The sequence below is a fragment of the Antedon bifida genome, chromosome 7 (assembly GCF_963402885.1).
Source record: "Antedon bifida chromosome 7, ecAntBifi1.1, whole genome shotgun sequence".
Lineage (NCBI taxonomy): Eukaryota > Metazoa > Echinodermata > Crinoidea > Comatulida > Antedonidae > Antedon > Antedon bifida.
The window spans coordinates 9274991-9301314 of record NC_136232.1 but is presented as its reverse complement, the minus strand read 5'-3'; the positions used below and the strand labels follow the sequence as shown (position 1 = coordinate 9301314).

At 33.6% G+C, this 26324-nt stretch overlaps 3 protein-coding genes across 11 annotated transcripts in view; 1 reads left to right on the top strand and 2 right to left on the bottom strand.

Moving 5' to 3' along the window:
* Positions 1-9338, top strand: part of LOC144847970 (Y+L amino acid transporter 2-like) — a 63513-nt gene extending 54175 nt beyond the window's left edge. Inside the window, exon 11 of the transcript XR_013613814.1 lies at positions 9322-9338. The gene's annotated coding sequence lies outside the window, so the exon portion shown is untranslated. The remainder of the gene's footprint in view (positions 1-9321) is intronic.
* The window catches only part of LOC144847956 (SH3 domain-containing kinase-binding protein 1-like), a 72897-nt gene that overhangs the window by 11702 nt on the left and 34871 nt on the right, over positions 1-26324 (bottom strand). The window lies entirely within an intron of this gene.
* The window catches only part of LOC144847947 (kinesin-like protein KIF21A), a 38664-nt gene that overhangs the window by 8811 nt on the left and 3529 nt on the right, over positions 1-26324 (bottom strand). For 5 of the 9 annotated variants that reach the window (XM_078704556.1, XM_078704552.1, XM_078704557.1 and 2 more), the window contains exons 3-29: positions 24666-24845; positions 19133-19358; positions 18972-19031; positions 17517-17609; positions 16907-17032; positions 16454-16654; positions 16055-16170; positions 15712-15907; positions 13498-13690; positions 12603-12672; positions 12335-12445; positions 12102-12227; positions 11831-12015; positions 11198-11392; positions 10749-10760; positions 9786-9988; positions 9140-9247; positions 8316-8597; positions 7773-7932; positions 7385-7485; positions 3790-3891; positions 3549-3683; positions 3398-3425; positions 3027-3081; positions 2223-2310; positions 1483-1679; positions 279-428 (exon numbers count right to left, since the gene is read on the bottom strand). In XM_078704556.1, the coding sequence (XP_078560682.1) occupies positions 279-428; positions 1483-1679; positions 2223-2310; positions 3027-3081; positions 3398-3425; positions 3549-3683; positions 3790-3891; positions 7385-7485; positions 7773-7932; positions 8316-8597; positions 9140-9247; positions 9786-9988; positions 10749-10760; positions 11198-11392; positions 11831-12015; positions 12102-12227; positions 12335-12445; positions 12603-12672; positions 13498-13690; positions 15712-15907; positions 16055-16170; positions 16454-16654; positions 16907-17032; positions 17517-17609; positions 18972-19031; positions 19133-19358; positions 24666-24845 (3699 nt within the window). Of the gene's footprint in view, positions 1-278; positions 429-1482; positions 1680-2222; positions 2311-3026; positions 3082-3397; positions 3426-3520; positions 3684-3789; positions 3892-7384; positions 7486-7772; positions 7933-8315; positions 8598-9139; positions 9248-9785; positions 9989-10748; positions 10761-11197; positions 11393-11830; positions 12016-12101; positions 12228-12334; positions 12446-12602; positions 12673-13497; positions 13691-15711; positions 15908-16054; positions 16171-16453; positions 16655-16906; positions 17033-17516; positions 17610-18971; positions 19032-19132; positions 19359-24665; positions 24846-26324 lie in introns of all 9 variants that reach the window. The other 4 variants (XM_078704561.1, XM_078704555.1, XM_078704553.1 and 1 more) reach the window with 3 other exon arrangements.

Here is a 26324-nt window from a genome sequence, read left to right as displayed (position 1 = left end):
ACAAATGAATTAAAATATAAAACAAAGTCCGAACTCCTATATAATTATTAAATTTTACTTGACAAAAATATCAAACAGCTAAGAGAAAAATATATATTTTTATCACAGCCATGGCCATATGGCTATTAAATTTGGTTAACTTGATAGGAAATTCAAACATCTTCAAGCAATATTACTTTTATGCAAAATAAAATTTTAATTTTTTGTCAAGAAACATTTAATAGTCTAAAACAGAGTTTAAATAAAAATAATAATGAAAACATGTGATTACTACTTACGTGCTAACTGTATTAATAACCTGAGGCTGGGGAATCCCCTTCCTCCGAATGGAGGGCGACGCATCTGAGAGACTGTTACGCGTAGGCATACCTTCGTTAGACTGTCTTCTGCTCGCTAAGCTTCGGGTTGCCGAAGACAACTTGTCCCCTCTACACAAATAACACACAAAATATGAAACGCATGCATTAAATACTCATGCAGTGAACATATCACAATATTTTCTTTTTTAGGTAATTTACATTTTTTAGTTGAATATCTAACTTTCTATCATGCAGTAAAGTTTATGTTATTACTACAAAATAAAAACTGTATTTTCACAAAATTGAGATCTAATATAAACAGGCATTGAATGACCTTTTGAATGACCTTTCAAAGGAAATGACTTCATAATAAAAATTTACATAACTTTACATAAAGTGAAAGATGCTTTTTTGTGATCGTGGATAAATGTAATATTAAAATAGTTTCACACACAAAAAATTGATCATAAAGAGGAAATATTATGAATAAATATGAAAACATCTAAAGCAAATAGCGGGGCAAAGATTGAATAATGTTTTTTTAAATGTTTGTATAAACAAATCATGCGTTAATATTGATAAACACCAAAATATGTATGTACTCTTAGTATATCATTATCATTACTATATTTATTTGTTGCAAAACATCAAACAAAAATGTTCATCAAGCCAGATTGTAATTTTTCTATACTATAAACCTTGACAATCAAAAACTACTATTATATTTATTGGTCAGATATTAGACTCACTCAAACACAAGGAACGTTCATTTTGTAACTGCTAGTAACAAAATGGTGTCATATGTCAATGCAACCAAAACGGTATTATTGTGTTTACTCCAATCAAATGGTATAGGATGCATTCTTCCAACAAACGGATCAGGTAATTGAAGTTGTTTAGTTCTCAGCAGTTGGATACTTACCTTTCATACTTCTTCCGCCAATGTGAGGGTGAGTGTAAGACTTACTTTTGAGTAACACTCATCCTACTCTTAATACTCAGATTTAGGACAGTATTACACTTACTTACTTTCCGATTTAATCCCTCTTAACAGGAGCCATCTTAGGCGGGGTCATAACAGCTGTATCCGATGCACTACTGTTGTGTGAGGGCGAGTGCGAGACTTACTTTTGAGTACTACGCATCCTACTCCTAATACTCAGATTTAGGACAGTACACTTACTTTCCGAATGAATCCCTTTTAACAGGAACCATCTTAGGCGGGGGCATAACAGCTGTATCCGAGGCACTACTGTTATCTTCAGGGGACGATGGTATCTTATCTGGCCTCTCTGGTAAAGGAATAAGGGGTACTGCATTAGGATTGTCCTTCTGGCCAGCATATAGCAGCTCGTCCTGGGTGGCGGTTCGTCTTCGTGCCTTTAAAAAATTAATTACTTTATTACCAAATAATAATAAACATAATAATAATACTATAAACCCGGGTATGCTCCACCTATCAACTTATGTTCAGAATTGTGAAGACTTTATTAAAGATAAATTTTGTGAATAGGTAATTGGTCTTTATGTCATAACACTATTTATTATTAACTACTTTTTATACAATTCATGCATATTATATACACATAATTTCAAAACTAAAGAAGTACTATAATCATAAATCATTAAAGTAGCATGAATTAATAGAATATGAAGTTAATACATTAATTGGTCAAATTTAATTCTAAACAAACTAACTACTCAAACACTGAACCATGATACAACATAATTTACAAAACATAAACAAAACCAAAAATATTTTACAATACAAAATATATAACTAGAAAACTTACAGAAACAGTAAAATAACCAAAGCAGAGTTGCCATAAATTTTTAAAAAGAGATTGGGTAACGACATATATAAACTTCTTAGAAATTAAATGGAATGATACTACTGTAATAATGCCCACAATAATAACTTACCTTATCCTTTACCCTAGTCAGTGCAGGTTGAGGTTCAGCAGGTGGCACACCATTATTTACCACTGGTATTGCATGCTGGGTAGTAGTACTGCACATCATGCATGGGGTAAGAATAATAAATACACAATAATAATGGGGTATACTACTGAGACGTACTAAACAAAGCATGCACACAAATTAAGAAGTACATATTCCAACAAAAATTAGTCCCCCTCAGATATAAGCCCATCATAGGGTATAAACCTACTTTAACAAAAGATAAGCCCACTCTTGGATCTATGGTATTTTGGACCTTATACCATAATTTAAGCAAATAATATTTTTGTTGGATTGTACTTTCTAAGCAAAAATAACATCATGAACTAAAAAACATGAAATTTTAAATGAAAGTTATATTCTTTTTGATATTACATACCAATTTATCAGGAAATTCAAACCTAGTTGGAAAGAAAACTTTTCCATAATACACACACACTGTGGTTGTTTATTGTACTCAATAGAGTCTAAAGCTCTGTCTACACTATCAAAGGTTATGTGACAAAAAATGTGATGTGCCCATATGGACATGATGATGTCATATCACTACCATATTTGGGCACATCACACATTTTTTTGGCAAACTAGTTTGATAGTGTAGACAGAGCTTTAAATACACAATGTTGTATATTATATTATCATCAGTTTGTTATTCACACACCATGAGGCGAAAGGTTTCTTAATTTATCGTAAACAGAAATTTGACTTGCATCTATGATTTTGAATAGAATGAATTTATTAAAAGTTGCCAAGCGTTGAGATACTCACTTAGTAGAATCAACAGGTGTCGATGCTCTAGAGCTTTCAGAACCACTAGAATAACCTTAATAGAAAAAGAAAATACATGTTTGCTTTAATAGGAAACTTTTAATATGGCATGCTAATAGTTTATGCTCTTTTTGCTATCCTACGCATCTCAAAACAGTTCTCTTAATATATATACTTTAAGCACTGTCTACACTATCATACTTTATGTGATATAAAAATGTGATGTGCCCATATATAGACATGATGATGTCATAATACTACCATATTTGGGCACATCACACTTTTTTGTCAAACTAGTTTGATAGTGTAGACAGAGCTTAAAGCCTAGCTTTCTTCCTACAACTACCCCTTTCAATCCAATTCCAACCCACCTTCCTGATGAGTAAACAGCCCCTCCACCTCGATATCCACGCCTTGCTAATCTGATATTAACAGTATGCTTTAGGCCTAGCTTTCTACCTACAACTACCCCTTTCAACCCAATTCCAACCCACCTTCCTGTTGGGTAAACAGCCCCTCCACCTCGATATCCACGCCTTGCTGGTCTGATATGACATGCTGTAGTAACTGTTGCTGTACAAAACTGTTCTGTTCTACTTGGTGAAGTTTAGCATCCAATTCACGTATAGTACCCTCTCGCTGAGCCGCCACTAACCCCTGTAACAAGAGTGTACATAAATTGATTTACTTACAATGTCTGTCTCTTTTGTTTTTTTTATGTGGGAACCATTAATTGAAACCTAACCAATATTGTAACACTTACAGTGTTGATGGACAGAGTTAGAAAATGTTCCAGCAGATATTTGGCTTCCAATAGACTACATGATTCGATGACATCACTAATCACCTGGGTCTCACCATCGTCCTGTTGAAATAAATAGAAATATAATCTTTAGAAATATGCAAACAAGAAATTTATATAGTATTTTTCAAGGTATTTTTAAATAATTAAGCTCTATCTATACCCTATCAAACTAGTTTGGCAAAAAAAGTGTTATGTGCCCAAATACAGTATGGTAGTGATATGACATCATCATGTCCATATATGGGCACATCAATTTTTGTCACATAAAGTTTGATAGTTTAGACAGAGCTTACGACTGGGTGGAATTTATAATGCTGATGATCACCTCTGCCTAGCAAAATTACTTTTTACTGTTTAATAGTGTGTGTGTGCGTGTTCTAATGTGTTTAATTAATGAACTGTGTACAATACTTACATTATATAGACCATAGTGTAGTGGCTGGTAATTAGTAGGTGTCATGTGACAGAAACATGTAATTTTTTATGAAATATAAACATTTTGATAAAATATTAATTTTGCAATGATTTTTATTTATTGTATTATAGCAAAAAAATTACATATCAAGTGGTCTTATTTAATTAATTACAGTAATACACAAGCTACACTCTATTAGATACAATCATTATTTTATTCGGTATTTTAGGAAGTGCAGTTATATTAGTTCTGATACTGTACTAAGCTAGAGTTGAACCCAGACCTTAAAATTAAGAAGCAAGTATGTTTACCCTAACCAAGCAACCATGTCAGTTTTGTTTGACTCGGCCCGCAAATAACAGAAAGAAAAACAATTTATTCTGATACTAACGCACAGAATTCTAGAATTGAAGAAGGACTCCGGATACTGGAAGCGTTGGGCTACAGAATGCAGCTCGATTTTACTTTACAATTTAAATGTTTGTTAGGTAATTTGATAAAGCCTAATTTCACCATCATCATACATTGTATATACTCAGAAATTCTTAAAAATAATACATAGAAACAAATTAAAATTGCTACATCAAGAAACCAACAAGAATCAATTATTCTTTTGTTTCCAAGTTATTTATCAACTTTTTTATCATTTTTAACTTAATTAACTAAAACCTGACTGTTTCCCAAAATAGTTGGTAAATTTTTCAACCAGTCTTTTCTGTCGGTAACTACAAACGTTCCACGGCGGTTTGTCGAAATCGCTACTTTATTCAAACGTGTCATACGTATAGGAATCCGGCTTTTTCTCTGACTATTCCTCGTTCCCCGTGATTGTATCCGTGTTGAATTGCTATTTTCCATCATTCTTTCTTTCCAATTGCCATTAACATATGTCTGTGTTTCGTGACTGTTAAAACTACGTGGTTCGAACACAGCACGGAAACCATACCCTGATTCTGTAAGGTCAAAGGTGTCATTTTCATATGGACGGACAAGTTGGTGGCGTGCTTTTGTTAGTTTATCGCAAGCGGCAATCACTAGCTTCATAGCATCCTGAAGTGAGTTGATACAATGTCCGACAGGAACGTTGTCATCAGTGTTTACATTTGGTGCATCTTCAGAATCTCTACAACGCAATGACGACATACTATCCATAATTGGTATACATGCGCGTAGGGAATAATCATGAGCGGACGTTAGCATCTGATCGAGCGCAATCATTTCTATCGGCATCAAGTCTTTCACTCTTTCATCCGTAGGCACCGGCCGCAAAAATTTGGTATGCTCGGAGGACGGTAAATAGTGACACCAAGTGGACACGGCTTCGTGCGATCTTTTAGTGATCTCACCACGATTTGTTGCATACATGCTTGACCGGAACGATTCCCAGACATCGTTGCTGATGGAGTAGTTTGAACTGACGCTCAGTCTACGTCTGTGGAAGCTATCATCAAGACCATTACCGGAATCATCGTCAGATAAGTGAAGATCAGAGCTGGTGTGTGAAAGAGATGCCGTTGACCAGGTACTGGAGAAAGAACTACTGTCGGAGAGGTCACTATCCAGTTCATCATCAACATCTTCATAATCATCATCATCATCATCATCTGTAGATGGTTCAGGTTGTTCTGGTAAAGATTGTAGAACCGGTATCTGGTTAATCTTAGCTCTTAATGACGATACCTTTTTCTTGTCTGATTTATTGCCCGATGTCTCCGTTTCTGTTTTGGATTTATTCTGTCGATCAAATTAAAATGAAAATGAACCTTTATTATTATTATTTGATAACTTTCTCATGAACTGAACAAGGGACAATATATGTTTTAACAGTACTATCTTATTATTACAATCAATATTAAAGGGAAACTTCTATCACTATTAATAATATTATTTTTAGTTAATACGATTAAATTTTACTTAACAGAAGAATGTCAAATATGAAAATCTGTTTCTATCGTTAACTTTTAAACATGCCTTGCTGTATCTATAGCAACTTTATAGCTCAACAATAAATATTTTACACTTACCCTTGTAGTTTCAAGTCCTCAAGCACTATAACCACAGCCAGATCACAGCCTTCTTTAAAGCCAACAATTATTCAAAAGCTCTATGTACTACGCCTTCTCGCGTTGAAAACACATTGCTCGCACAACAATGTGGCATTCTAGCCCAATACAGAAATTTCAACCATTGTTTAAACTAAAAGCCAAGCATATTGAGGAAATCCCAGACTGGCTGTTCCATCTCTTTAGAAGCAACAAAGATGTGTACAACAATTACGAAAACAATAAATGAAAATCAGAGAAGAGAAGAGTAGAACCAAGGAACATATATATTGAACATAAAGAAAAAGAGTTCCCAAAATCATAATTTAATTAAAACTGTCTCTTCTGATCTAAGCAGTATAAAACTCAATTCAAAACTGTGTATCAATGGAAATTTGTGTCAGTTGGTATTCATCCTGTTTGGTGGATGTTAATAGTATAGTATAGCTTTCGAAATAGCGATGCAGGTTTAGCGAGATGCACAGCGTTGCGTTGCCTCCTTCTCCAGGCAACGGCTAATCCTGTTGCCTGTTCAACGATCAAACAACGATTTCTTGTTTCCGCATGCGCACTATAAATGTCATGCTTGGTTGCACACTGTCACGTTGCCTGTTTCGAAAGCTCACTAATGTCGTGAGGTAATTTCCCGAATGATTGTAATCAAAACGGTACTGGGTTTGGTCTACTAGACACTGTAAATTGCATGCTTGGTTGCGTGTTGCACACTGCCACGTTGCCTGTTTTGAAAACTCACTAATGTTAACTATGCAGCATGCGTATTGTTATATTGTATTGTATGTTCATCTTCGCATGATGAATGTAATTATGCTAGGCAGAGGTGAACTGGATTGCCAAGCTTAAATTATTTACACTCAGCATATTTCAAGGCTTTAAACTTAATTTTAACCCAAGCCTAAAAAGTCAATCATATAATCTATAAGCTTGCCGAGTTCGAATCATGTTGGAGTTTTTAATCACACAATTCTTAGGACTACAATATCCGTTGACACTCTACACATCATCATTTCCATATTTGGACTAGGCCTTGCATTTACCTTTGTTAATATTTTTTATGTTTATTTTTGGTATCTCTTACCCTGTTCTCCATCATCTCCATAATATTGCATTGGCATTCTGATATTTGTTCTTGGACATAGTCAATGTTGGCTTGAACCGTTCCAATTTGGTCTGTCAAATCTAAAACGAATTGAAGATAAATACTTAATATACATAGCTGAGCCCTTCTAATTTGAATGGAACATGAACAATAGACACACAGCAGCCATGCAATTTGTCAGTGTAAATTAATCATAGAATGTATTATTCAGAGTGTCATAAAGAATTGGTCAGATTCAGAAACATTTTTATTTTATTTATGCTAAATTATGAACAATAGACACACAGCAGCCATGCAATTGTCATGATTAATCACAGAATGTACTTTTTAGAGTGTCATAAAGATCGAGAACTTATAAACCATTTACCTTTCACTTCTTTGGCATCTTTACCCTCCTTCACGGCATCGTCACGCTTTTTACTGTACTTTTCCAATTTCTTGTCCAGTTTCTGACGATGTCGTAAAAATCTCTCCATATCACTTTCCATGTGACCAACTGTCTGTTTTCGGGTCACAACATTACTTATCTATTGAGAAAGTATTTATTCTGTAAGAACATATTCATTTGTTCTTATACCCTGTTCACATGGCCAAGCAAAATTCTGGAGTTTACACAGACTGCCATGCCATACAAAGCACTGGTGTTGACACCCTGGTGTGTAATGTGAAAAGGCTATTACTTTTCCTTAAGCTCTGTCTACACTATCAAACTTTATGTGACAACAAAATGTGATGTGCCCATATATCGACATGATGACGTCATATCACTACCATATTTGGGCATATCACTGCCATATTTAGGCACATTACACTTTTTTTTCAATTTGATAGTGTAGACAGAGCTTTAGACCAACCTTAAACTCAAAATCATTTGCAGATTCATTTCTAGAATGATAGTCAATCATCATACCTTTCTTTCAACATTCTGCCATTTTGTACGTGCCGTCTTTGATGAATACTGACTGGTTCCTTTCCTCGTGTGCTTCCTAGGACCGGAACCGACCGGTAGTCTGCTACTCGTGTCGAAACCACCACCTCGTCCATTCTGAACTGGCCTCGCGTTGCGCACACGTCCTGCTACTTTGTCGGACATTGGTTTGCGTTGCTTGCGAAGCATTGATACTTCTTCGTTCTTACGTTTTAAAATAATCTCTCTTGTCCTTGCTTTGGCTTCTAAACTCTTTATTTGGTTCTAATTATGTAATAAATTCAAATTTGGAAATTACCTTTTAAGAAAACAAATAATTATTGGCTGTTTGGATGTTATTTGTTATTTACAATTTCATTGACTGCTTATGTCATTTTCTGATTGGTACATTTACTTGGTGTGTTGTTCTTGATTGGTCAGTTGCTTGGTAAAATCATTTCTGATTGGTTAAAATGTTTGTTTTTGTTTGTTTGTTGGCGTTTTGATAGATAATTAGTTTAGTACTAACAAAATAATTCTATAGTGATGGTGAAAAATACGAAGACAAACATGAGTAAAAGAACACATTTTAAAACTGAATTAGGAAGAAAAGTTAAACATTTGAAAGGAGTTTGTGGAGAAAGACGAGTAATAGAAAGACAATTATGTTGATGGTTGAAATGTGATAATAAATGAAAATTTTGAATGTGACAATGGTGACAATGATTTTGATCACAATGAGAGCAGAAAGAATGATGACAAGACGATTGAGATAGAGGATAACAATGACGACAAGGAGAGAATGAAATAAGATCTACGGTCATTACTTCTTTAAGTCTCTCATTCTTTTTAAGTTGTTGAATTTCTCGGTTTGATTTGCCTTCTCTTAAACGACTCTTCTGCTGCTCGTCTCGGATTTGCTTCATCAATTTAACCTGCAACAAAATATTAGGCGTAAAATGTTAAATGAAATATAAAAGATTAAAATACAAAACGGAAAAATGTTGAGGCTCCATGATGGCGTCATTCTCAAGCTCAATTAAATATTCTAGGAATTTAACCACATAACATTAACACAAATAAAAGATTGAATTAATAATAGGCAATTATTTAATTAAATTATAAATTCAATCAAATACTGTACTATGGTAAACAAAGAGCTTGGCCACATTGTTTATTCAGACATGGTTTTATTATCTGCTAAACATTATAACTAAATCTGTACTTTCCTAAAGCTCTGTCTACACTATCAAACTAGTTGGACAAAAAAAAGTGTGATATGCCCAAATATGGTGCTGATATGCTTAAATAGTGATATACATCATCATGTCCATATATGAGCACATCACATTTTGTTGTCACAAAGTTTGATAGTGTAGATAGAGCTTAACGGAGGCTCATACACGATTTAGTTTAAAAGCATCCTGTAATTTTGTGTTGAAAAGAAATACTACAACAATGATGTTGACAAACCTTTAATTTTTTCATTTCACTCAAATCTGTTTGTAAACCTTTCATTTGTTTTTCATATTGAGTTTTATTTTTTAGTAATCTTGAATGTTCTTTCTGTCCTTTCAATAAACGGTCTTTCTCTTTCGCTAATTTCTTTAACTTCAATTCGTACTCTGCTTTAATTTTCGCAGCTTTCTCCTGCGTTCGTGATTCTGTCATTGAACCTAAAAATAAAAACGTGAAAATGTTGACTTTAGGAGCAAGAGCAGATGGTACAGTGATGAGTTTCTTCTCAGTAGAGATCCTAACATAAAAGTAAAATTATTTAATTTAAATGATAAATATTAACTGAAATTATATAGGCCAAATTTGACCATGCCCGACAAACACCCAAATAAATTGAAAGAGTGCAGATATAAAGAGTGAAGTGAAGCATAAAAAAACTACAGTAGATGATTGAGCAGAGTTAAAGTTCAAAGGTTAAACCAGGATAACCATGGATTAAATTTTACTTATTATCATCTCTATTAATACTGTACATTTATTTTTGTTAGGTAGATGATACTTGTAATCAACAAAATAATTGTTTAAAACAATTTGTATTTTTTAATATTTCACAACCAAAAATTATAAAAAATAAATAATGACATTACATTGAAATTTAATTAGTATGAAACGGGTAGGGTTAAACAGCCTGCTACACCACTAGATATGCCATGAAAATTAAAAAATCCTTTTTTAAATAAATCAAATATTTTCACACAAATTTAAGGCATGAAATTCAATGAACTAAAATGTATAGTTCGTCCGGGTGTTTTCTAAATATCTTCTACTAAAACACCAATGTAAGATTAGACCACATGCTACCGACAAGATGATAGAAAGTAAATTAGATTGTAAGATAAGAAATGATACCAGAAAAAAAAGATGAGACAGACAGACGGAGGAAAGGAAATGAGATAAGAAATTTGTAAGAAACATTACCTCTCTTTTTCACTTCAAACAAAAAAGAAATATGTTTGATATTATAACAATGAAGTAAGTACAATATAGTGTAAAGTATTGAAGTAAGTACAGAATAGTGTTATTTTACATTAGGCTAATAGAACATTAAACAACATTTGATATTATAACATTGAAGTAAGTACAATACAAGCATGTAAGTACAGTATAGTGTTGTTGTTACATTAGGTAATCGAACATTAAACAACATTAAATAAATCTAATTATAAAAAACCACAAAAATATAATTTAGTAAACACAGATATATATGTGTGTTTTGAAAATTTAAACTACAGTAAAGGGTCCCTTAATAGGGGTCCCTCAAAGGAGGGTTCTACTGCACATAAAAACTACTGTACAAGTGTATCATACTAAAATAACAGAAACACAATTAAATAATTAATTGCAACAATTTATTATTAAAGACATACCTAAGTTAGTGAGTACTTCATCGCGTTCCTTTTCGGTTTCTTTTATTCGGTCTAACAGCGTACTAAGTTTCTCCTCGTACTGGACTTTAAGCGTGTGCAACCGTCGTTGACTCAGCTCCAATTCTTCAATCAGTTTCTGTTTTACGGTGATCTCGCACGCAATTTCGGCCAAGTCTTCTTGTAACTTAACTTCAGCTAGATAGAAAAGAACAAGTTTCAATATAAAGCTTAAATATTTGGTGAATCACCCTGGGTTTAATTTTTGTGTTGCCAAAACAGTGTTAAGCTCTGTGATGCGCCCGAATATGGTAGTGATATGCCCAAATATGGTAGTGATATGACATCATCATGTCCATATATGGGCACATCACATTTTTTTGACAAATTTGACAGTGTAGACCAAGCTTTATACACCTAATCCTAATTAACTAATCAGAAACTAAACCAGTTGCGGACCCACGATTTTGATATAGTGGGCCCATAGGACCTAAAGCTCTGTCTACACTATCAAACTTTGTTGTGATGTGATGTGCCCATTTATGGACATGATGATGTCATCTTTGGGCACATCACACTTATCATTTAGGGTTAACTTTGGCTGGCTCAATGGATTTAAGCTTTAAGATAACATACCTGGTTCTGATTCATCCTCATCTTCGTCGTCATCATCTTCATCATCGTCATCATCTAAATCCGAGTCCCCGCTCATCTCTTTATTCTCATCCTCCTCCTCATTCTCTTCCTCTTCTCCATTTTGTTGCAGATCATTATTCACAATTTCTATTTCAACTTGATTTTTCTCATCTTCAGAATGATGGCTGAAAATATTGACAAAAACATGAATGATAATTTAATTTTTTTATTTTTAGCTGAACGAACTAACATAATATGAAGCTACTCGTACCCCTGTCCGCCACTGAGGTGTCGCTGTTTCCCAGCCTCCTCAACTTGACGTAACTTCTCTTGGTCATGTTCAACCTGTTTCTTTGCAGCGTCTATAACTTGTTGGATACTACAATCAGCTGGATCTCTGTAATCAATCAATCAATAAATCAATCAATAATAGTTTATTTACAAGCAAGCAAGTTTTGTGACCAAAACAAAAAATCCAAAAATATAGATAAAAAACATATTTACCTAGAATCTGAAGTAGTAAGCCTGGACGGCGCCCTCATTGAATGTGATAGAGGGGTATCGCTGCGTCGTTTAATATTCGTCATCATCGTCTCACTTTGAATTAACTTAGCTCTGTGTAAAGCAAACAGAATAAATAAGTTTTCCATGACACTTTTATATAATATGTTATATATGTATAGGTACAAGTTATGTATATGTATATATGTATAAAATATGTTTATACAATAATTTATTAAACAAAAATATTCCGAATAAATAAATTATTTACCTTAAATCTTCAATTTCTTTCAGATAATTTTGAATCATGGAAGTTATGCCATCATCTTCCCCGTCTGTATCTGAAAAAAAAGAATTATTTATACCAAAAGTGTCAAAACTATAGTGGGGACTGTGATTGTTATTTCATTTATTTTGGACAGAACGAAAACTCAAAATGAAAGAGATGTATAAACCATAAAAATACATTCATTTATTCATGGTCAAACACAGTAAAATATAGTACATGGTTTAAAATGATTTTCGTTTGTTCAAAGTTAAAATTTCATACAAAAATACAAAAATGAGTTAAAAAGGTTAAAATTTGGTTAAATACATTGTTTAAAATACAAGCAAGATTGGTGCGTGTAGGGTATAGCATAAAATGATCACCATTCTCATGTTTCATTTAATTGCTTCATTGCAGTAGGGAGAAACAAGTTTCTCATCCTATTGGTTTTCCATCTTGGATACACTAAACATACTTACTAAAGACAAGGTTCCGTTATGGAATAACTCTCAGGGTAAAAGAACTTTTGTTTATAGATCTAAATTATGGAATTCTCTACCAAATAACATAAAATCAGAACTCCATAATATGTCTTTGGCAACTTTTAAATCTTCACTATAGAAATCATATATAAGTATTAACCTTTTTTGCCTTCACAATTGTAAATAGTTTTATATCTGTTTTCTTTCTTTTTGTTTTTCTTTTATATTTTATTTTTCTTGTAAATATGTTTACTGAACCACTTTGGAAATCAGTACATTTGTATTGAAAGTGTATTTCAGTTTAAAGAAAGAACAAATAAAATAAATAAATAAAGGTAATGGTGGAGAGGGTGATACTTATTATCTGTGACTGTTTTGGAGATTTATAGTAATAATTAAGAGACAAATTCACTCACTTGCTGTACTATTGAGTTGATACCTAGCCTGGTCTGCCATCAGCAAAGCGATACGTGAACTCATTGCGTCAATCGTCTCTTGCATGGCACGTACACGTTCACGTAACTTATTGATTTCGGTTTGTAACATCGTGTTTTCATGAAACAAATCATTAATCTCTTCTACACCATCTGCGTTTAATTGCCTTTTACCCTGATATAAAAAAAACATAGAAAGAATTTAATATTTTACCAAAGTATTTAAAAAAATTAAATCAAACTGAAAATGTATGTATACGAATTCGCTCCAAGGTTTATTTTTTTGGGTGTATTAAAGATATGAAAAAATACAGTAAAAATTGTATCAAAATTCTTGGTAAATTGTAGATCATGTCAATCAATGAATTTTACTACAAATAGAAATGTGTTGTTGTAATACAATAGTATATGTATGTGATGGGGCGTTTATTCAAGGAAATAAATAAAGGCCCCATGGCATTTATTTGAGGAGAGGGCATTTATTAAACATGATGTTATATGGGCGGCTTTTATTCAAGGGAGGCGTTATTTAAAGCTTATTCGAATAAATTTTTTTTTTCTGTGCTAAATAATAATTAATTATATATTTCGTTCAACATAATAACTTAAATTTATTATGAAACATTGAGGTTTTTTTTATAAAAATAAATGATTAAATCCTTGACATAAAGTTTATCTTAAAGATAAACAAAATGTAGCTAATTTTAGAAGAGACAACAAGTGTGTACAAGCCAACAGTCGTCATCGCTGTTCCCTAGGGCTATAATTACAAGTTGTTCATTAGGTCTAAGTTAATTATAGATCACTTCCCAAGTGTTTAGCCATCAGTGGGAAATCACAGGCTGGAGGAAGTGAAAATTAAAGTCAAGGATAATAAATAGAGTAGGTCCTAAGGATAGCAACCTCTTCCTTCTGTCTTCTATCACTATGGGCAATTAAATGAGCGTGGTCCTTCGTTTAAATAAATCTGTCGTGCTTATCTTATCTGAGGCGTAGTAGGCTCATTTGATGGGTAGTAGGATTATTTGAGGGGTAGCAGATTCATTTGAGAGGGTAGCTGGTTCATTTGAGGGGTAGCTGGTTCATTTAAGTGGTAGCTGGTTCATTTTAGAGGTAGCTGGGTCATTTGAGGGGTAGCTGGTTCTGTTGAGGGGTAGCTGATTCATTTCAGGGGTAGCTGGTTCATTTGAGGGGTAGCTGATTCATTTCAGGGGTAGTAGGCTCATTTGAGGGGTAGCTGGTTCATTTCAGGGGTAGCTGATTCATTTCAGGGGTAGCTGGTTCATTTCAGGGGTAGCTGATTCATTTCAGGGGTAGTAGGCTCATTTGAGGGTTAGCTGGTTCAGTTGAGGGGTAGCTGATTCATTTGAGGGGTAGCTGATTCATTTGAGGGGTAGCTGATTCATTTGAGGGGTAGCTGGTTCAGTTGAGGGGTAGCTGATTCATTTGAGGGGTAGCTGGGTCATTTGAGTGGTAGCTGGTTCAGTTGGGGGGGGGGGGGCAGCTGGTTCAGTTGGGGGGGGGGGGGGGGGCAGCTGATTCATTTCAGGGGTAGTATGGTCATTTGAGGGGTAGCTGGTTCATTTGAGGGGTAGCTGATTTATTTCAGGGGTAGCTGGTTCATTTGAGGGGTAGCTGGGTCATTTGAGGGGTAGCTGGTTCAGTTGGGGGGGGGGGGGGCAGCTGATTCATTTCAGGGGTAGTATGCTCATTTGAGGGGTAGCTGGTTCATTTGAGGGGTAGCTGATTCATTTCAGGGGTAGCTGATTCATTTCAGGGGTAGCTGGGTCATTTGAGGGGCAGCTGATTCATTTCAGGGGTAGTATGCTCATTTGAGGGGTAGCTGGTTCATTTGAGGGGTAGCTGGTTCATTTGAGGGGTAGCTTGTTCATTTAAGGGGTAGCTAGTTCATTTCAGGGGTAGCTTGTTCATTTAAGAAGGTAGCTGGCGTATTTGAGGGGTAGCTGGCGTATTTGAGTTACATTGATGTATTTTGCTTAAGCTGCCCCTGCCCAGTAATCTCTATGTTGTATTCAAGTAAGTTATTGTATATATATTATTATGCTAGTCAAATGAATAAATGAAACTTTCAATATCCTGTAATGCACATGCACCATACAGTATTTATATACCTTATCTACAACTTTTACAAGTAGAACTTTCCTAACTTGGAAATTAAATATTACTTTGTCTAACCTGTTTATACTCGGTCAACTCATCTTGAAGTAGCCGTATCTCAGATCTCAATGCCGCTAACTGCCTACTCGTCTTGTCTTGGTTCGCCACGACCTTGTTCTTTATGTTACGTGCACGATTCGCATAGCGTAACGTATTTAAAGTTTCCATAAAATCTGGATCTGATGGACTCACACATGCTATCATCAAAGTTCGACTAAAATAAGACATTAACAATTCTCATTTTTATACAAAATATGTCTTTTTGGTCATGTTTCGTTCTAACTGAGTGAATGATCAATTTATCAGGTAATTGATTGATTTTACCGATTTATTTATTACGCAACTTATTAATTGGCCTTACCTGTTTCCACCAAGCGAGTCTTGTAATAATCTTGTAAGCTTAGAATCTCTGTATGGTACGTGAGTTGCCTTCTTACTCTTGTCACCGAGGGCGCTTATTACATTTCCCAAGGCAAGCTGAACAGGACAAGGTACAAACATTTAATGAAAGAGCTATGAGATTAATTCCAACCCTTTCCACATAATATTAAAACAATAGTGGTGTTGGTAGTCTATGAGTGCTGCTTGCAGTACTTGGATAAACCAACATAGGCCTTTGAGTTATGTTCTCCTCTCAGACGGGAAAGGGCATAAGACAGTTTATCCAGGTAAACTAGGCTTCGAAATAAGACTGTTGTATGATTCACATGTATGAAGAATTAGCATTTACAATAACCACAATCACCACGTAACTACTTACCAATCCACAGTTTATAGATATACCCTCTTTTGCCCGATCTCCAGTTGCGCCGGTGCGCTTCAACCTCTCCGATCCGGCAAGATCTACAAAATGGAACTTTGCTGTCAATGTCTCAAACTCCTGCAGTCCATCGTTATCTGGTGCGTCTGTCTGTGATACTGTTTTATCTGTATTATCATCTCCATTCTCAACATTATTATTCTACATGGTAAAGAGAAAAAAACATTTTAAAGTATTTTTACAGTGAACCTGCATTTCTTGTTCAGGTACCTAACAAAGTGTCCCATTAATAAGGGTGTCCCCTGAATAGATGTTGGCCGTAGTGTTCAAATATATATACATATATCCTCTAGTTCATTTCACTTGAACTTTAACGTGTGTCCTAATGAGGGTTGACCCAAAGGAGAGGTTCTACTATATACTAGACCATCTACTACTACCATCTGTACTTACCTCTTTGACGAGTCTTTGTTGCTTGACGTGTAGCGTGAATATAGCGTGGGATCGGGAACTTTGCGCATTCATGTTTGTGCATGCTGTTGTTCTTGACAACGCACCAGCCTGCAGGGCTTGAAGAGTCTAGAAATATTAAAATATAAAACGTTTAAAAAGTGTTTTTCCTTATTTTTCTTTAACATGCAACATTATTTTTACAGAAAATTGATTGAAATATTGAAATAGATATTGTGTGGTCTTTCAAAACTAATTTAGCAAAATTAAATATGTAAATATGAAGGTGGTTATGTTGTTTTCTGACTGTATAGACAGTGGCCTAAATGCAGGGGAAAAAGGCCCCTTGTTTAACACTCTTAAGGGCCCTCCAATACTGGGTACAGTAGTTGCATCTGGGCCCCTTAAACTCTGGGCCCTATAAGCCCTGGGTCCCCTTAAGCTTTGGGGCCCCTTAAGCTATGTCTCTCCCCCCCCCCCCCCCTTAAGCTCTGAGGCCCCTTAAGCTCTGGGCTCCTTATGCTCTGGGGCCCCTTATGCTCTGGGCCCCTGGGTTTAACTAGTGAGCGCTCATAGCCATTGCGCCACTGTGTATAGAGCGCAATATTCTTACATCTTGTTCCGAGGTTACTGGTCTGGTAGTAGCACCTACAACATAAATACCACCTGTTGCGTCCTCATGGATTCGTATATGAGATTTTTTATTCTGAAAACATAACACATTCAAATTTAGTATTATGAATATATCTCTGACTTGCTCATACAGTTAAAAAATGAAACATTTTTTCCAAAATATGTCAATATTAACTATACCAAAATTATTATAAATACAATATTAAGTGTAGTATAGAATCTGTGCCAATTTTCACTATTGTTTTTTCTCTCTTGTACTTTCATGATAAATTATATACTCACAATATTACAAGTATCAATTATATCTTTTTGTTTTAGTCATAATAATGATGACCTAGGAATTTATGATATTCATAAACAATAATCAACATTGAAAATCACTTGCTGAGTCATAACATAAACAGCTTTGTCTATCTTACGAACATATATTAATCTCTGCCAGTTCTACTTCTAAACATTTACCATAAATTATCAAATAAATATTTCGTTATAGGTTAGATACTATACTGTAAGAATTTAAATCTTTTTGCAACCAACATAACATTTGTTTTAATACTGTATATTATAACTTATAAATTATTTGTGCAATATATTATAACTACATCAATTACTATTAACACTGGCCATAAATATTGCCCATATAAGGTGTGTTATTCTTTGTTTCTGTCATGTTTAAATGCTTTAATGATTCCACCTCATTGGTGTTGAACAATCATTGTAAGCTATGATACTTGGGTATCAATTATACACACAAGCCAGAATGTACACAGAATGGTTGTATTGTTTATAACCAAGGTGCCTGGGTATGAAACTGCAAAATTAGGGAGTGTAGTTGGTATATGGGGTGGGATTACACCCATATTATGGAATCTTCAAGTCATGTGTCCAAATTTAGCCTAAATTAGTAGTTGATATTATACTACAGCATTGGATTCTCAATCATAAATGGTAATTTTAGTTTGTTGTTTTAGCATTTTTGCTGCAAGTCCTGTTCATAGAAAATATTTTAAAGTACTGTATCTTTAAAGAGATCTTGACTTACAATTTAAGTCTGTCTGTAAGATTTCAACTGGAAAGTCTACACCAGTTGAACACAATATAAAAGTAAACAACAATGAAATTCCATATCCCATAAATAAACAAAAATTAACAACAGAGGTTTCACCATGAATGAACAGGCCACTCATTAAACATTGTAGGCATGACTATAATTGCACAGGAACATACCTGTAAGACACACCTTAAACTATTTTTACAAAAAAAAGTGTGATGTGCCCAAATATGGTAGTGATATGCCCAAATATGGTAGTGATATGACATCATCATGGGCATGTCACACATAAAGTTTGATAGTGTAGACAGAGCTTAAGAATATTATTGACCAGAATGTTTGGACTGTAGAAGTTTAATTTAAATAATAAAAGTATAAACATACCCTTGTAATTTCAATGTCCCTTGTTGTGTCAAATAAGTCAATGATTTCTTCATTATAGAGCTGAAAATACATAATTTAACAAGTGAAAATTTTATATTATAGAACATATACAGTAGGCATTAATGTTGATTAAAATCATATGAGAATGATTAGTACTGTACCTCCATAAATTCAGCATAGATCTTGAATTCTGGGGGCGGCTCGTTTCTTTCTTTTGCTTCCACTCTTCTAGAATCTATCCCCATAAAAAGATGGCGCACTGCTCTGGGTATGATGCCTTGCTGTTCTTCTGTAGTGCCTTGTTCAAATCCTGTACCCATCGAGTATGTCTTTCCTGACCCAGTCTGCCCATACGCAAACACAGTGGCATTGTAACCTTCATAACATCTGTCAGAAATCAAATCCATTTATAATAATGTTTCATAACATGATAATTTTATTTGCATATATATCATTATTTCTGAAAATTATATTAAAGATGTATTGCCCCCAAAAACATGAAAAATGAAGATTAATTAAATCAGACTTTGAATAGGCTATTTGGTAGTTTATAAAGTTAATCCGTTAAAATGTTTTCTCATATAAAATGACAAAATAAATTGTCAAATTCAACTAAAACCTTATTGGTTGGCAGCCAATTTAACTATTTTTTGCTTTAAATTAGTTTTTTCAGGTAAATCAATATTTTTTTTTTTAACTATTATGTGACATTAAAATGGCATATTCAACAAAAAAAATTGTAAAAATTAATTTTTCAGGGGGACAATACATCTTTAGCCATACTACACTAGAAAATAATATTTTTACTTTACTGCATTACAACAGAAAAGATAAAGAATAGTACTAAGTCAAGATTATTAACAATATTATTCAAATTAGGAAAACATTTTTTCAAATAAAATTTAAATAACTAGGCTTGTTTAATCATATAATAACATTTTATTCATTACTATCCAGTACCATTATCGACCAAGTTAAGATTTTTAGCGACTAATATTAATAAATAATAATAATAAAAGAGTTGGATGGGTGAACATAATTTTAATAATAAAAACATTAACATTAGGTTTAATAATGTTCATGTGTGTGAGTCATTGTTGAAGACATTAACCAGTCTATGTTGAATGTTATCATCAACATAATAGTACTCTACTTTCTGTTTGGCCAATTATCAAGTTGGAATAATAAAATGTGTTTATGTTAAAGTCGTACAACAGTACACTTCCTCAATGAAGGACATTTTGCTGGGAAAAACTATTTAAATCATACTAAATTATGTTATACTGTACTTTCAATATCATTATTTAATTGCTAATAATATTATTACCATAAAAATTAACATTATAAAGCTCTGTCTACACCATCAAACTTTATGTGACAAAGAAATGTGATGTGCCCATATATGGACATGATGATGTCATATCACTACCATATTTGAGCATATCACTACCATATTTAGGCACATCATTTTTTTTGTCAAACTAGTTGATTGTGTAGACAGAGCTTAAATACATGAGGTACTGTATGATTACTTTGCTTCTGCTTTATCGGTCCATTCTAAAAACTGCGAACCTATCAGATTGGAGCACTAACCAAGGAGTGAGTACTCCACATTAGCCCGGGACATTATCCACAGTTTTGTGCCTTATTTAATACAGTATTCTACTTTACAGACAAATTCTGTTAGGAAATGCAATGAAGCATGCATTTAATATCATACCATGGAGCTATGTGCAAAGAATAATTCATTGATATAGACAGCACATTAACATTTAAAAATACAAATTTCTTAAACATGAATTTAATGAACATATCCTGTCATCTCATAGACTATCTGAAAAGTTAATGAAGTTGTACTAAAATTAAAAATAGAACGAAAGGAAGGAAGGAGAGACAACACAGAAAGAGAAGTGTAATACTGTAATTGCAAAGAATGTGTGTAAACAACGCTAGAGACACACAGCCTTGGTTGGAGATAGCAAGGGAAATGCTAAAAGGAAATCTGACTTGAGAGATAAACAATGATCAAAAGAAGAAACAAGTGATGTAAGACCATGTTGGCCTGTTTATGACTTGCATGTTTGTGTGCCTAGGTGAAGTTGTTAAAAACGACCACATTATTATTAAATTACTTTAACTACTGTACAGTAGCTATATTAAATTTACCTGAAAATTACTGTACACTGTAATTTAGCATGTTATACACGCTATAAGTACAATATTCATGTTATAATTGTTAATTTTTTATAGCGCAACCATGTTTCATAAAACTTAATTGTATTTTTAATAATTTTATAAACAGAAAAAAACAAAAGGCCTTTAAAAACATATATTCTAGACACACTTAAACATAAATAAAAACGGTGCCAAAAAGCATTTACAGCAATTGGCTATCACAAAGGTTGAACATTTAATAACATTAAGTTCTGGCTAACTGTAACACCATATCGCCAGGCCCAGCCGCCTTGGCAGGGGGCCATGTCGGACTGAGGAGGGCAGTGCAAATGCATTCAACTTGAAATTTGACAAATACATTTTGTAAATTCATTAATGCGACATGATTTTATATGCATAAAAAATTAACATATAATTGACCTTAATGCATTAATAACGTTGCATTTAATGTACCATAATAAACTGTGTATTATATATACTTTGTATTAAATACATGGTTCATAATATGCAGCAGGTCCCGAATTTGGAAGTATGAAACGGATCAATGCTCATTTAATACCCATGAGAGATATTAATAAGTCTGGTATGATAATGCGATGTTAAAATAAATATTTGATTATAAATGTAATTTTAGATTATCTTGGTTGATTGTATGTGTGTATGTTTTAATGGCATAGTGTTTCATGTAAGAAATAAAATGGTCAACTTTGTAAAACTTAAAAGTGTTTAAAAATAAATTGTAGATTTAATTGAGCAGAACAGAGCAAGGTCGAGTAATATGTAATATATGTAATATGTAAGCTCAATTTTAACCCAATACAGTAGGTACTGTACCACACAAAAAAATGTGGATAGACCATAATGATTATCCTTACAAATTGTAGTAACTAAATACTGGGTAAATATTGATTGAATCACTCCCTGATTGAACCAAAGTCTTTGAAAGGGTTAGGGTTATGGGTCATGCCAACCACCAAAACCGCAATGCAATATTTTCATTGCTTTTTAACAAACCAAATAACTGTGAAGAAGCTTTTATTTATGAATTTTATGGACCAATAAAAGTTATCAGTTCTTGTGTTCAAATTCTATGCTAGTCTTAAATGTCATAATCTACCAAACAAAGGTCACAATAGGTTTGAGGTCACAAATGTCAACCACTTTAATTCTTGTTGAACTTAAGGCACAGTTATAACAATTTTCAAACTTAAGCTCTGTCTATACTTATCAAACTTTATGTGACAAAAAATACATATGGACATGATATCATTACCATATTTGGACATATCATACCATATTTGGGCACATCACATTTTGTGAAACTACTTTGAACCTTAGAAGAAGCTGGTTTATGGTATGAAAAACTGGGTTCTTTTGAGCCTACATGAGCCAGATGTGTACACTGGACCTCCAGTCTTCAACTTTGGTCGAACAGATCCTGTGTACATCAATTGGCTATAGGTTGCGATGTCCTCATTTTAACCCCAAAGTCAACTCGACAAAACAAGAAGTTTTTTTTTAATCAGGCGGACTCCTTACAGTCGGGAATCTTCCATTTGCAGTGTGAAAACCATCGTCCTTTTTCCTTTGACTATCACAACCTAATTTGTAACCTAAGCACCAGGCTAATCCGTGTCACAATTACCACTTGACATAAAAAAGGATATTAAGCTCATAAAAGTACTCCGACGATTTATATTGGAATACAATCTGTGTAATTGTTGAGTACAATGTGCGCAAATTATCAGTTATTATAATGCGAACCTGACTAAAGTACTATGCTACTACAACATACAGTGCATTAGTGTTATTGTAGCAGAGTACATACACTATCCATAGCACATTAAAGTACTTTGCAATCACTTTAGTGTTATACAGTACAGTAGAGTACACAGTGTTATCAGTACAGTACACTAGTGTTATACAGTACAATACACTAGTGTTATACAGTAGAGTACACTAGTGTTATACAGTACAGTACAGTACACTAGTGTTATCAGTACAGTACACTAGTGTTATACAGTACAGTACACTAGTATTATACAGTAGAGTACAATAGTGTTTACAGTGCAGTATACTAGTGTTATACAGTAAAGTACAGTATACTAGTGTTATACAGTACAGTAGAGTACTGTCACTATATTATACAGACTTACAGTAGAGTACACTTAGTATTATCAGTACAGTACAGTTACACTAGTATTACACAGCACACTACAGTATCATTAGTGTTATACAGTACAAGAGCAGTACACTAGTGTTATACAGTAGAGTACACCATGTTATCAGTACAGTACACTAGTGTTATACAGTACAGTACAGTACACTTCCCACTAGTGTTATACAGTACAATACACTACTGTTATACAGTAATGTTATACAGTAAAGTACAGTAGAGTACTGTACACTATATTATACAGACTTACAGTAGAGTACACTTTAGTATTATCAGTACAGTACAGTTACACTAGTGTTACACAGCATACAGTAGTACAGTACACTAGTGTTATACAGTACAAGAGTACACTAATGTTTATACAGACTTACACTTACAGTATGAGACGTACACTAGTGTTATAGAGTACAGTGTAGAGTACACTAGTGTTAATACAGTTTACAGTAGATTACATAACACACTACAGTACTGTTCAGTAGTGTTCTTATATACGGAGTATGCACTAGTGTCATACGTAAGATTTCCATTGCTGACAGATCACCTTGAAACGAGAAAGGGGATTGTGTGCCAGGTGTGTTCATAAATCATAGTATATAGTAACAGTTCAAAGACATCACATAATTACATAATTATGAAGGATATCTAAACCTAATAATCTACAGTATCTATTATACTACTAACTGCAACTGCAAGTAGCTGCTGTCTTGGTGACTAAATTACAAAGGTCAAAGGTGAATGATCTTTGAGGAAATTAAACAAATCTAGCAGCATATTTATAGTTTAAAGCAATGTTTCCTGTCACAACACTGACAACAGAAACTACTTCAATTTGAAATTGCTCAAGTCTACAAAGGTCATAATTGAAGCTAATGCGTTGTATGTTGTTACACTGCATATGTCATGACTTCTTAGCGTACTAAATATGGTTGATGCAGGGAGTACATTACTCCCTCTAGTTGATGAATGAATTCACACTTCAATAAAGCATTAGTTTGGAATGATTGAAAATGGCATGGTATACAATAAATGCATGCAAAGGTCAATAGGGATCACATTGAACTTTATGTCCCATTGAAATGGCCCATCTACATACCAATCTATGGGAATACATTTGTGATGGTTACAGTACTTGAAAAAAATACCATACTGTTACAGTAACTTTGTTGCTCTTGTAACAAAGTCAAAACATTTGGGTACCATTCCTTAATGAACAACAGTAGAGTTATAGCTTTGTGGTTAAAACACCCAGGATCCTGGATTCAAATCCTGTCAGAAGTCACAATTTTGTTCTCATGACAAAAACATTTACTAACATTAATTAGGCTCAATTAATAAACACTTACCCCTCAATAAGGCGATGCACTGTGCTATTGTACAGACTCTCCTGGGTACTGTCCATGTTGAACACACTGTCGTAGGTAAACATACGTTCTGGTCCGAGCACAACCTGCTCCAGCCCAGGGGTGACGGAGATGCACACACGACACATACCAATCTTTTCTTTTGCCAGCTGAGGCCGAATTCTGAAAATAAAAAATAACGTCATTAGACATTGTGTTTTCAGTTTAGGCGAAATGGTAAATTCTGACGTGAACTTTGGGTGTCCTTTATTGCGTCAATATAGACTTTAGCTTGTTTATAAATAATATACTACGTACAGTATGAGGGATGTTGCAATATTAATGTTTATTACTAATTAACATAATTTCAATTTTCATGCTGGTATTCTACAATTCAATTACTAATATGCATACAATTCTTTACGTCAAACCAGTAATAAATATGTACATGTGCAATATTTCGACTTGTCAAATCTTCATCTGGCAATGACTAGATGTAATGTCGAGAAACTTAACAGTTCTAAACTCCAGAACTTAACTAATATACGTGGTGTACCGCAAACTTTATATCAACATGTTACATACAAATAGTTATATAACCAGATGAAAACATTTTTTTGAACTAATATGCAATCCGCCACTGTATACAGTGTTAAAATTCATTCTGCCAGTGTAGCAAGCATAGCCAAATGCACACAACTATGGTACTGTACATAATATTTAAACACATTCATAAAATAGTGTTAACCTAAAATGCAGTACAAACTATTTATATGTTTTCTACTCCAAAGTATAGTTGCCGACTCAATTGTTAATGAAAATGTTTCCTATTTTTATTCCATAAACTGTATCGGAATAAATTGTTAAAAACAATTCTTCTTCTCATCAATGTTTTCCTATATAATGTTATTGTCTCAAATGTTAATGACAATTTTTCCTAAGTTTATTCCATAAACTGTATTGGAATAAACTGTTTTCCCTCTATGTTATTGTTTATCATAAAGTGTGAGCAATTAGGGAAGTCTGTCATATACAAGAAGCAAGGAGCCACACTCCACTGTTTTTTCAACCACCACATGTTTGAAACATAATTCAACAGACACCCATCATATGTTATTATAAAGAATGAATGACATTTCAGTGACCTTTTAAAGGGATTAATGTCATACAGTAACTGGTGCTTGATGCAAATTATTTATAATACATTTTCATACAGTACATTTAAAATCTATGAGGGATACTAATTAATATATTTGTACCGTCCACCAAAAATATGTTGCAATTTTGTATTCAAGGACTTATAATTAAAATCATGCTCTTTAGAAGGTACAATAGTTTCAAAATAGATAATAATAATATAACAGTTTCAAATTGTCAAATTTTTTTTTAGTAAATCCTCAATAAATCATAGTACTTGACATTAATTTTATGATCTTAACAGAATTCCAACACAATAAGTATTGTTAGATTTAAACAATTGATTTATAATTGTATTGCTATAATAAACGTTTCATGACCAATTAAAAATATGAACAGATCTCTCGATCTAGATGAGAGATGCTAAGAAGTAAACTGACTTTACACAAGATGATAAGAAGTACAGTACTATAAACTGACTTCACATAAAATGCTAAGAAGTAAACTGACTTCACACAAGATGCT